The sequence below is a fragment of the Sinocyclocheilus rhinocerous genome, unplaced genomic scaffold (genome assembly GCF_001515625.1).
Source record: "Sinocyclocheilus rhinocerous isolate Xijiao unplaced genomic scaffold, SAMN03320098_v1.1 scaffold490, whole genome shotgun sequence".
Taxonomy (NCBI): domain Eukaryota; kingdom Metazoa; phylum Chordata; class Actinopteri; order Cypriniformes; family Cyprinidae; genus Sinocyclocheilus; species Sinocyclocheilus rhinocerous.
The window spans coordinates 7,057-20,083 of NW_015666534.1; the positions used below are offsets into that span (position 1 = coordinate 7,057).

Below are 13,027 nucleotides of genomic sequence, written 5' to 3' on the forward strand. Positions count from 1 at the left end.
GCCCCCGAGTTTAGCCCAGTGAGGGCTCCTGCCCCCGAGTTTAGCCCAGTGAGGGCTCCTGTCCCTGAGTTTAGCCCAAGGAGGACTCCTGTCCCCATGTTTAGCCCAAGGAGGGCTCCAGTCCCTGAATCCAGTCCAGATCGCACTCCTGTGCCCGCGCCTCCAGAGCGCCCTCCAGAGCCCGCTCCTCGAAAGCACCCTCCAGAGCGCCCTCATGACCCCGTTCCTGCCAAGATGCCCGTAATTCTCCCCAGGTATTTTTTGGGGTGGGGGTTGTGGGGCTCCGGCCGTAGAGGCTGCCCCGCCATGGCCTCCTGAACTGTATACTCCGTCATGGCTTCCTGAGCTCCCTACTCCGCCATGGCCTCCTGAACTGTATACTCCGCCATGGCCTCCCGAGCTCCCTACTCCGCCATGGCCCCCTGAGTTCCCTGCTCTGCCATGGCCTCCTGAACTGCCTGCTCCGCCATGGCCTCTTGAGCTCCCGGCTCCGCCATGGCCCCCTGAGTTCCCTGCTCCGCCATGGCCTCGTGAGCTCCCGGCTCTGCCATGGTTCCCCGGGCTCCCTGATCCGCCATGGCTTCCCGAGCTGCCTGCTCCGCCATGGTGCCCGGATCTGGTACTGCCTTGGAGGCGTCCCGGTTCCATATGAGTCTGTCCTGAGGGACCTCCAAGGCGCCCCCCTCGCCTTCCAGAGGGGGGCGTTATGTTAGACTCTGTTTCTGTCGTGTGTGTGTGTTTTGCTCCCCATCTGCCTTCCTTGCCCTTTATTTGGTATTCTTCCTGTTCCTGCTCCCTGATTGTTTCTAATTTGAGTCCAGGTGTTCCCCGTTTAGTTCGTATTGTTCCCAGGTGTGTCCCATTAGTTTCTGTGCATTTAAACCCTGTGTTTCCCAGTGTTTCCCGTCTGCTGTTAAATGTCATGTTGTCTGCTTGATGTCTCCAGTGTTCCCTGTGTTCTGAATGTTACCCTCATTAAACCCTTTTCATTTGTATTGCTCCTCGTCTCCTCGCTCCTTCATTCCAGTGCTCTCTTGAGTGAAACGTGACATCGACTGAGCCTGGTTTCTCCCAAGGTTTTTTTCTCCATTCTGTCACCGATGGAGTTTTGGTTCCTTGCCGCTGTCGCCTCTGGCTTGCTTAGTTGGGGACACTTCATTTCCAGCGATATCGTTGACTTGATTGCAAATGATTGCAAAGATACTATTTAAACTGAACTTAGCTGGATGATGACATCACTGAATTCAATGATGAACTGCCTTTAACTGAAAAATTAGTGTTTACTATTGTCATTTTGCATTATTGACACACTGTTTTCCTAATTAATGCTGTTCAGTTGCTTTGACACAATCTGTATTGTTAAAAGCACTATATAAATAAAGGTGACTTGACTTGACTTGACACGTGGCAGGCAATAATATAAAATAATAATCATATAAAAAAAAAAAAACTTTTTTTAAACTGGTCAGCGGGCCAAATCAGACGGCAGGCAACCGGGAATTCTCCTGGTGCTCCCGATGGCCAGTCCGGGTCCAACTCTCTAAACATTAGGCCACGACTGCCCTACTAAAGCACAATAGTATACATATTATTATTATTGTTGTGTATTTATGAAATGCCAATTGTCCCTTCTGAGTTTCTATACCCCCTCATAAGTTACGTGATTAGTACGAAAACACCGTAGGTTTTGGAGTAGTGCCATTTAGGAAAAAATAAATGGCAAGCACTGGTAATACACTCACTCCCATCTGACGTGTATTTCTTAGAGAATAGGAAGTAATAAATAACAACTGGCGACGAGAACATTTCATACTGTAAGCCCTTCATTTTAGGCAAGGAGAGGGGCGATCGTAGCGCCCCCCTCACGTCTCAATGGGGGAAAGAAATGAGCGCCTGTGCTGCATTTGTAAGGAAATCGATAAAGGTATGATGTCTGCTATTGTGAGGGGGGTCTTTTGTATGTGAGTGCTGCTGAGCTTCTTGTCGAGGCTGCCATGCTGGGACATGGGCTGGATGTTTTCTTGCGATGTGTGTGAAGCGATTGGGAGGGATAGTTTGTAACTAAAGTTTGGCGGTCGCCGGTGGTTTTCCCGAACAATGTACCCCACATCCGGTAGCGGGTAAGAAAGCCAGCAGTATATTATTTGCTCTTAATGGTTTATTGAACTGTGGCAATGTTGGGCGCATCTTATTCGCTGGGGAGGCCTGGTTTAATTATTGATTGTTACCGGCCCCCCGGCACTTGTTGTGTGTTTGTAAGTGTGCGTGAACAAGGGGGTATTAGTGCAGGTTACTATTATTTTTCATGTGCCATTTTTATGTTGTATATTGATAACGGCTAAGTATTTAGCCAGAGTGGTCTCGATGGCATGTATTCTGTGAAAACTGTGGAAGCCCTCCGTTCAATTTTTGGCCTTCCACAGCAACTTGTCAGTGACAATGGGCCTCAGCAAGTCTCAGAGGAGTTTGAGGCATTCATGAAGGCCAACAGGATTCAACACATCCGATCAGCACCTTATCACCCGTATACTAACGGTCTCGCTGAGTGGTTTGTCCAGACAATGAAGCAAGCTCTTAAGTCAACACAAGGATCACTTAATCAACACCTCAACACTTGTCCACTCTCTTACAGAAACACCCTTCTTGCAACCACCAAAGTGTCTCCTGCCACCGCAATGCTCAAAAGAAAGAAAACAACCTCAAAAAACAGACCGTTCAAGCACAACAAAACATTCAGGTGGAATGACATCTAAAAGCAAAACATCGTTGTTTCAGACCTGGAGACAAAGTGCTAGCTTGTAACTACGAAAAGGGTGTCAAATGGCTACCAGCAGTTGTATTGCACAAACTGGGCCAGTGTCTTACACTGTTGAACTCGCTGATGGTCACCTCAACTGGAAAAGGCATGTAGACCAGTTACTAGCTGCAAATAATATGTATGCTTGCATATACATTTGTGATATACAAAAACAAAAAACATAATAATAATGTGTTACTGTTTAAGTAATGTTTATTTACTGAAATATGTGTGACTGTGTGTGTGTGTGTGTGTGTGTGGTTTGAGGACACAAATTTATGCAATTACATGGGTATTACAATGTGAAGGTGGTTTATGAGGACAGTTTCTGTGTCCCCGTAATTCAAATGGCTTAAGTCATCTGCTTTAAACATTGCTATGCTCATGATAACTTTAGTTAACTTTACAATAAGTAAATCCACTTGACTAACTAATTACTCTGACAATGATGCCACAGAAATACATTGAGCCACCGCAAAAACTTAAGTTCAAAGACAATATTCTAAAGATGGCTGCACACTTATTTCTCTGGAGAATAAGGTCTATAGACTGAATAAATAATATGCATGCACATGACATCACCATTTTCACAAATTCACATTTTTGTTGTTTACATGGAGAACAAAAACTTTTCAAACTGTTTTCATGGCCCCCAAAATACTGTTGTCATGTAAATGAGCAGCAAAAACCCATAAAACGATTTGTTTTTAAGTTGAAAATGTGTCGTGTAAATGACCCCTGAGTGTGGAGTCATAAACTAGCAGTGATCATTTGACACTAGGGATTTTGCTGTGAAGAGCAATAAATAAAACAAAAATAAAGTGTATGCATATTTGTATTCTCCCATATGTTCTTTTTGATCCAATGTTTTTTAGATTATATTATACTTGAGAGAGTGTCAATGCTGTTTAATGTTGAATGCATTTTGTTAAACTTTAACCTGAAGATATCCCGATGTTGTTCTTTGACCTGTTTCAACACAACCATGTGATCATAAACTCCACCCTCTTTACAGCACTTGCCAGGAAGAGACTCTCATTACTCTTTTCTGTCAAACTGGCTCTCGTGTCTCAACAAAAGCTACAAAGAATCAGCAATCAGTGGAGAACGAAGAAAACAATTTTAAATAAGGAATTTTGAGACATTTGTTTCTGAACAGACAGCAGATCTTTGTGATTCTAATGATGATTCATTTTTGAAACCATCGTTCAGAAAGTGAGAGTAAAGTTCAGATTGCTGGAGCACAAACAGTGAGAATGGCTTCAGCAGCTGAAGATGATTATATGTGTCCTGTGTGCTGTGAAATCTTCAAGGCTCCTGTTCTTTTATCATGTAGTCACAGTTTCTGTAAAGAGTGTCTTCAACAGTTCTGGAGAACCAAGGATACTCCGGAGTGTCCTGTCTGCAGGAGAAGGTCTTCAAGAGAAGAACCACCATATAATCTCGCTTTAAAAAACTTGTGCGAGTCGTTCCTGAAGGAGAGAAATGAGAGACATTCATCTGAGGAGATCTGCAGTTTACACAGTGAGAAACTCAAACTCTTCTGTCTGGAGGACAAACAGCCGGTGTGTTTAGTGTGTAGAGATTCACAACAACATGACAATCATAAATTCAGACCCATCAGTGAAGCGGTTTCATCATATAAGGTACAACAAACGTGTCTTGTTTTGCACGTAAAGAAAAATTAATATGTATAAACACAAATAACCACATTCATGCACTCGATATTTCTCTCTGCCATTTTACTCAACTTCATATAACATTTACCGTGCTGTGAAAAAGTATTTGTCTATCCTGATTTTTTCTGTTTTTGTCTCATACTAAACAGTGTTAGATCTTCAAAATAAATGCAGCATAAAACAAAGTCAACCTCAGTAAACACTGAATACCAGTTTTAACATCTATCACGTGATAAACAAATCGCCCCACCTTTAGCAGCAATAACTGCAGCCAATATTTTGTGATAACTGGAGCTCAGTCTGTCAAAGCTCTGTGGTGGATTCTGGTCCGCTTTCCTTTGCAGAGCTGCTTTAGTTCAGTCACTTTGGAGCATTTTCAAGCATAAACTGCCTGTTTAAGGTCCTGCCACATTATCTCAATTGGGTTCAAGTAAGGACTTTGATGAGGCCACTCCAAAACTTTAGTTGTGCTTTTTCAGGCAGTTTAGTAGGTAGGTTTTAATTTATGAATAAATTTATTATGATATGTACATAAAAACAGAAGTAATCAGGATGGGGGCAAATACTTTTTCCACAGCATCATATGATCAAATCACTGTATCGTCTTCTCTTCTTCTCTTCGCTGTAATCTGGTGTTGTATGTGTTTTTGTTCAATTCTAGAAGGAGCTCAATGCAGCATTGAAGTTCTTACAAGAGAAACTACAACACAATGAAACAATGAAAGGAGAGTTTGAGAAAACAGTTCAACACATCAAGGTGAGGAAACAGAATCCAGAGTCATTTTCATTAGTAAAATGATCACTATGTAGGATAACTATGTAAGGGAAAAGGTACATCCAACCAGTTGTTATCACAGAATAACCCCCGACAGGGTGATCAGGACACATAATATTGAATTGAGTTTTAATATTTTATAAGCTAACTAAAGGCAAAGCTTCCACAAAGAAAAACTGTTTCTAGCAAGCGGCGCTGACTTCAGTTACCTGGATAAGCCTGTGTTATCAGCTTTTACCAGAGGAATAACATACTTCGGATTGTTGTGACTGACCAATCAGAATCAAGTATTCCAAAGCCGTGTAATAAATATAGTTATGATCTGATACATTTAATATAATAGATTCCAGTTGATTATTTTTGTAAATGACGATCATCAATCTGCTTCTGGATCTGTTATATGTCGGTATCTGAGTTTATCTCAGATATAAATGATGTGTTTGTGTTGATGTGTGTCGATGGAGATGATTGAAGTGAATGTGGTTTGATTTCAGTCTCAAGCTGAGCACACAGAGCATCAGATTAAACGCAACCTGCCCTTCAGAGTCTGGAGGAAGATGCAGGACATCGTCCAGAAAAGTGAGTCTGACTGCAGAAGATCTGAGCTCGCACACACACACTCACATTGGAAATTATGGATGGGTGGAGAGTTAAAGGTGCTTCATGACACAGACAGACAGACAGATAGATAGATAGATAGATAGATAGATAGATAGATAGATAGATAGATAGATTAGAAATGTTAGATAAAATGGTGGATTAATTGAGTCAAATGGGATTCTGTCTGTTTAAATGTGATTTTTTTATTTTCGATTTTTGTCATTTGGAGTTTGAACAGTTTTGGCTCATTTGAACATTCCATCAATGACAGTCTGATTTTTTTCAATTAAACGAAGATGATCAGATGCTGCTGAAGATCAGACACACACTTACAGTTTTTCATCTACAGCATAAATCTCAACAGATCTAATTGATTTATTGATATTTTAACTTTCCCAAAGTATCACTTTATCTTGATGAGACACAAATGCCTGAATCACATATTTAATGTTTGTAGCTGATGATGTTAAACACTGATGATAAAAATGAAACTAATAACAGAGGATCGGAGAAAAATGTCTGATGTGTTTGATCAACAGGATGAGTGTCATAATTCATAATAAACTGTGTGTGGTTCACTCTTGATCATTATCATAATAACAGCATCTGTTGATTGTGTCTCATCAGCTCCTGTGATTCTGGATCCAAACACTGCGAATCCATGGCTTGTCCTGTCTGATGATCTGACCAGTGTGAGAAACTGCAGGAACAAACAACCTCTTCCTGATAATCCAGAGAGATTTGACTTCTATCCCTGTGTTCTGGGTTCAGAGGGGTTTAACTCAGGAACACACTGCTGGGATGTGGAGGTTAAACAGAGTTAACGCTGGTGTCTTGGAGTAACTACAGCATCAAACCTGGGGAAGGGATGTGATTTCTTCAACACTGATGTCTGGAGTGTGGAGTATCATCTGTCAGGACGGTATATAGGTTCTGGTTTTCGGGTTAAACGGCAGCTTGATCGTGTGAGAGTGTATCTGTACTATGACAGAGGAACAGTGTCATTCTCTGATCCTGTAACTAACACACATCTACACACATTCACAGCCACCTTCACTCACACACTCTTCCCATTCTTCTATTGTTTTGACTCTCTGAGGATCTTACCGTTCAATAGTCAGTAAACGTTACTCTTGTAGGTCTGGATCTTCCTGCTTTCACCATGTTACCAATATTTCATACATATCTCATGAGTAAGAGTGCTGTTGATCTGAATATCAGTATGGTGGCTGTGATTGGACCGTGATGATCACATGACTGATATCCAGCAATACAACACTCACACTTTCATATTGATTTAATACAACCAGGGCCGGATTATGATGCGGCGGTGCCTGGGCACAGATGGATTTAAAGGCCACCCTCAGTTGAAATTAGAGGGCTGCATTGGGATTGGGATCCTCGCGGGAACGGGAGGTTTAACCTTTACTGCGGGCGGGAGTGGACGGTCAAAAAAATATAACGCGGGTCCCGCCATCCCACGATTTGGCGCATAACAAGAATGATGGAGTTACATAAACACTAGGCTTGCTGCTGTAGTCGTTACTGTGTTTGGTCGTACACCAATGACACGATGACATGTTTCAAATGCCAACACATGGGACATGCTGCAAATCTCTGTAAAGGGAAAATGCATTGTGCAAAATGCGGGGGAGAACATGAGTATGGCAAGTGTGAGGAGAGAGCACAGATCAAATGCTGTAATTGTGGGGAGGACATAGTGCAGCATATGCAGGATGTCCTGTACAACAAGAAGCTCGAGAAGTACAACAACAACAACAACAAAAAACACAGTACAAAATTGACCATATGCAAAAGCCACCTGCAAGGTAAAAGGTATAGCTGAAACAAAGAGAACCAATGTGCAAGGAATCCTGTACACAGAAAGGTGGAAATCCTGCGAGGAATGATTCAGATCTTCATTTTATGATCAATAAAACTGACTTTGTAGCATTCATTTGTGCTGTGGTAAATGGTACTTCACAGGCAGAAAGGAAGTCCGGCAAGTTAAAGATTATCATAGTATGTGCAAATACATTACTAAAGTTAGCAGGAGTTACAGCTGAGGAAGTCCATGGGATTCTGAAAGCAAAGGAAGGAACTGCTGCTTTGAATTTGACTGAGTAATAATACATGGTGTTATAATGTCTTTCCTAATACTACATTGGATGCCAGGAGCTTAATAGCAAATGGGCAAGAATTTAAAAAACACATCACAGAAATGGAAGAGGTACCAGACATCATGTGTATTCAGGAGACATGGTTAAATAGCTCCTTGGATTTTAAGTTCAATGGATATGTAGTAGAGAGGAAAGATAGAGAAACTGGAAGAGTTGGAGGGTGTGCAACATTTATTAAAGAAGGCATAGCATATAAGAGAATATATAAAAATAATAATGCAGAATATGTAAGCATAGAAGCAATGGGAATTAATTGGAATTACAATTTTTTATAATCCATGTAAAGAAATTAGTATTTTAGAAGAAGTGATGGGTGATACACAGGGTAAAGTTATTATATGTGGGAATTTTAATGTTGAGTGTTGTACCTGAAATTGGTTCAAAACCTTTTGAATCGAGTGCATTGGTGGACATTATACAAGTGCCAGAAGCTAGGGTAGCCGAGTGCTGATGTGCAAATGGAAGCGGTGATATTCTGATGTGAATTGGCAAGAGGCTCACCAAATTGTGCTACCATCTGACTATCGATCACAAGTCCTACAGCTAGCTCAAGAAAGTGCTTTAAAACTTTCCATAATGTTTCCAAATATTTCTTTTGGTCTGGTTTAAAGTCATCTGTGTCCAAATTTGGACATACTTATCAACTGGCAGGTAAGCCAAATCAAACTGTTCCCCGAGCCCCATTTATTCCGATAACAGTTATCGGTGAGCCATTCGAACGATTAATCATTGACTGTGTAGGGCCCTTGCCTAAGTCAAAGTAAGGGCACCAGTACGTCTTGACTCTTATGTGTGCTGTGACTCGTTGCCCCGAGGCAGTTCCTCTATGCACTCGTAAAGCTAGGACGGTTGTGCAAGAGCTTATTAGGTTCTGCTCCATCTTTGGCTTGCCACAGGAGATCTAGTCAGATCAGGGCAATAATTTTACGTCTAGACTGTTTTCGCAGATGTTAAGTGAGTTGGGTATTAAGCATCAATTGGCTAGTGCTTACCACCCACAATCCTAAGGTGCTTTGGAGCGATTCCATCAGTCATTGCTCCGAAAATTTTGCATTGGGACGGGTAAGGATTGGGTGGAAGCAGTGGCAGCGTTTCACAAAACCATAGGGTATGGCAGTGGTGTAAATCGCGGGGGGCACAGTTTTGATAAATAAAAAAATCCAATGGCACACCACTAAGCACTGAAATATAGGAAAAAGGATAGAAATATAATTAAATACTGTGTCATCAGAGTTGGTATTGTGGCTTTATCAGACACTTAACATTTTATGAAAATCAAGATCAAATGGAGTTGGTTGACCAGCGAATGACGGAGATCTGTTTTTTGTCTGTCATTAGAACGACTGTATCTGAGGCAATAAACACTTTCATCAACTTACAGGTTATAACTTTTATTATAGCTATGTGGGCACTACAGTTTTTCTTGTCGTTTAATACATTTGACCAAAATATCATGATATAAACGATGAAGCGCTATATTTAAAACGTACAGAAGTAAAGGCCTATTGGCTACAACTAGATGGCAAAAGCTAAGACTCTTCTCTGCTCTTCAGACACATAAAAACATATTAGCCTTTACAGACATAGTGTTTGATTAAAGAAAACGCTGTGCTTATTCAAACATCAGTTATTTATTTATCCTTGCATTGCGAATAATACTGTCTCCAGGCTGTGCGCGGCACTTGGAGTGGAGTTGGAATGAAGTTACGAGGTTTTGCTGACAGTTTGAGGATCAAATGGCGTTACAAGCTTTAGGGACAAGCTCTTTTGAATGCTTGTCATTGGAAAAATATTTGTAAAACCCTCAGACATAAGGAAGACCAATAGCACTGATTTAAAATAATAATAACGAAATAAATAGAGATATAAAGTTTGGATAATTTTCCATGGCACATTTGACTGGGCTAAGGTATGGCGACTACCATACTCTGCCATACGGAAACGCTGCCCCTGGGTGGAAGATTTGTTGATCTGATTCAACAAATCCTCTGATTATGTTTACTGTGAGAGAGTGTTCAGGAATCGCTGGGTTTTAGTCCAGCAGAACTGGTTTTTGGACATACAGTAAGAGGTCCCCTTAAGCTACTCAGTGAGCAGTCTCGGAGTTCCTCGTCAATGTCTATCCTTGACTACGTAAGTTATTTTCGTGAGCGGCTTCACAAAACCTGTGAGATTGCTAGAGCTCATCTGGTAGACTGCCAGACTAAGATGAAAGTCCAGTATAACGGTAAGAGTGTGATGCATACATTCCATACATGTGTGTGTGTTTGTGTGTGTGTGTGTGTGTGTGTATGTGTGTATGTGTGTGTGTGTGTGTTTGTGTGTGTGTTCTCAATGTTGAGGTTTGAGTGATGTAATAGTTTGGTTTATGTAGAACACTAGAGATAAGTTGAACGAAAACTTTTGAATCTGCTGGCTAACCAGTTGATGGAGAAATACAGTTACAAGTAGTTATAATGAAATGAAATTCAGCAGCTAAAATTAATGTTACGAAAATAAAAATTGTGACAGGATTTATGGAACTGTTCGTGAACACCTGGCAAGGCAAATCAATTTAATATTATTATGATCATTGACAGGGCTTAGATAATGTACAATGTTTCAAATAAATTTTACAGGGATTGAAGATGCCTTTTAATTAATATTTGGCAGTTTATATCAGAGCAATATTATTGTTTATATGGTGATAGCGTGAAATCTGTCAGTTCTTGTTCAGTTTTAAACAATTTTATAAACTGAACAGCAACAGTTTGCAGTAACAAACCTAATTAGTATTCAGTAAGTATCACTGCTAAATGAAAAATATGAATGAAGGGTTTTTAAGATTTTGATCATGTCGCCTGACATGTAAGCCGTTATAACTAACAAGACATGGAGAACTAAATAACCCTTTAAAGGAAGTCCTAAGGATTTCCTTCTGAATGTGCTGTTAGGTTATGTGCGTCTGAGTACTGAAACATTGTATGATAATTGAGAAGATTTACATTAAAAATAATTAGGCATTGAGTATGATAAACCACAATAGCATGATATAAAAATATATGCAAGGCAATAACTGAACAAGTTAGTTATATTATTAAAGTTATATATGTTTATACTTCTAATGTAATTTTGATTAAATTATGTAATATTGACAGGTTTAAGTTTATGTTATGTTATGTTATGTTATGTTTAAATATGATATGGGCTATGATGTTTGGAAACTGGATCTAAGGGAAACTTAAAATGGTTATTAGGTTAAAAATTATGAACTATTATTCAAGGTTCAGTAAAAATTTGAATTGTTTTCTTTTCTTTATATTTTTTAATATATTTTAAGAGGTTCTGCAATTATGATAAGTTAAATTGAAGGATGTTTGTCTTAAATTTAAAGTTCTTAGATTAATTATTCTGGTTCTCATTTCTTTATTATTAGTGAGACCACCATCATGTATTGAACCCCAAAAATGGTCCATGAGGGTAAAGTGAAGGGAGTAGATTTACAACCCATTCTCTTGTATAATGAATTAGAAATCATAATTTTTGTAAAACTAGTGTATCTATCCTGGTATTTGGATTAGAAACAATATCTGTATTTGGTATCTGTGGGGTGACTGAGGGTCTGACCCGCTTCCAGAGAATAAATATGTGCTTTTTTTTGTAATCAGTTCATTTTTCTGATATGACCAAATTAACTAAAAGCCATCATAGCTGTTTAAGACAGGTAAAGACAACTGTGTCTAATGTCCTGAAGGCCAACAATGCACTATATGCTCTTTAGAATATTCGGTTCCAGTTTAATCCTTCAAGGGAAAATATATTGTTTGTTTTATTTATTTGTGCTTGCAGGGGTTGCGAGAGGCTGCAGACTGATGGAAGAAATGTTTCAGCCAGGCCCAGCGTCAAAGGGGGGCTTGGGGGAGCTTAGCCCGCCTCTATGACGTTCTGAAGCCCCCCTGCAATGATCTGAAGGACCCATCTCTCCACCCTTGGTGAAATGCGTGAAGCAATCTAAACCGAATGTGATGCAACCGAGGGGTTGCCCTTCGGATCTGATTTGTGCCACCTCAGATTCAATTTGATCCCCTCCAACCCACTAAAACGCGTCAATTTTAACCATTCAATGCAGACCATCACCGGTGTAAATTCATACGTGCTTTTGCACTTTGTCTTGCACTGAGCCAGAGATAGATGCGCTCTGTGCTTTTCATGGCCTATATTACAACGATTCAGTTTTTCAACCACGTAAAATTTATTTTCGGTTTCAGACATTTCAATTAATTACTAGATAAATTACTAGATTACTAGCAAAAAGGACATTTGTTAAATACACACTGATGTTTGTGAGTTTGTTAAATACAATGTTGTCTAAGGAGAACGGCAATAATTAATCGTTTCAATTCATTCAATCCAATTAAAATATGTGCCATATACTTTTGGGCAATATTTTGGATTGATTTTAGTATGTTTATATATATGGATGTTTGTTTGCTGTTGTTTCTGGTATCTATTTAAGAACAGTGAGTTTTGCTAAGAAAGAGATGTGGCTGCTGAGGTTAACGAACAGCCTGCACCACTAGCTGACAAAAGACAACATTGACGCCCTGTTGTGAGAGGAAGGTGGGAGAGCCCCTCCAATACAGACCAGCATTCCCAGCATGTCCATGATGGGGTGGAGAGACAATTGTAACCCATCAGGGAAGCATGCATCACCACTCTGCCTTCCGTAGCGGCCTCATTTGGTAGACCAGATGTGGGATATTGGACCCCATATTAGTCTTAAATGGGGGAATGAAGGGGCGGATTCTGGAATCCATTGCCGCTTCAATATATGTCCTTTCAAATAGTTTATTAAAGGGGTCATATGATGCGATTTCAATTTTTCCTTTCTCTTTGGAGTGTTACAAGCTCTTGGGGTTTACAGTTAGCGGTTTGGGCTAGACTGGTTATCACAGCTGATACTAAAGGTTGTCTGTCTATGTGGATGCGTCCGTGCCCACATGAAAAAATACTATAG

At 40.2% G+C, this 13,027-nt stretch overlaps 1 protein-coding gene across 1 annotated transcript; it reads left to right on the top strand.

Moving 5' to 3' along the window:
* Positions 1-3,951: 3,951 nt before the first annotated feature.
* Positions 3,952-5,777, top strand: LOC107732519 (tripartite motif-containing protein 52-like). Its single transcript, XM_016543880.1, has 3 exons — positions 3,952-4,443; positions 5,138-5,233; positions 5,716-5,777. Exons 1-3 carry the CDS (start codon positions 4,054-4,056, stop codon positions 5,737-5,739), a joined length of 510 nt encoding a protein of 169 aa, XP_016399366.1. The 5' UTR covers positions 3,952-4,053; the 3' UTR covers positions 5,740-5,777.
* The last annotated feature ends 7,250 nt before the right edge of the window (positions 5,778-13,027 follow it).

What these genes read in the sequence shown, in the direction of transcription:
- LOC107732519 (XM_016543880.1), top strand. Translation starts at nt 4,054, where the DNA reads ATGGCTTCAGCAGCTGAAGATGATTATATGTGTCCTGTGTGCTGTGAA. An exon ending in AAGCGGTTTCATCATATAAG is followed by an intron (nt 4,444 to 5,137) that starts GTACAACAAACG and finishes GTTCAATTCTAG; the next exon opens with AAGGAGCTCAATGCAGCATT. An exon ending in AAACAGTTCAACACATCAAG is followed by an intron (nt 5,234 to 5,715) that starts GTGAGGAAACAG and finishes GTGTCGATGGAG; the next exon opens with ATGATTGAAGTGAATGTGGT.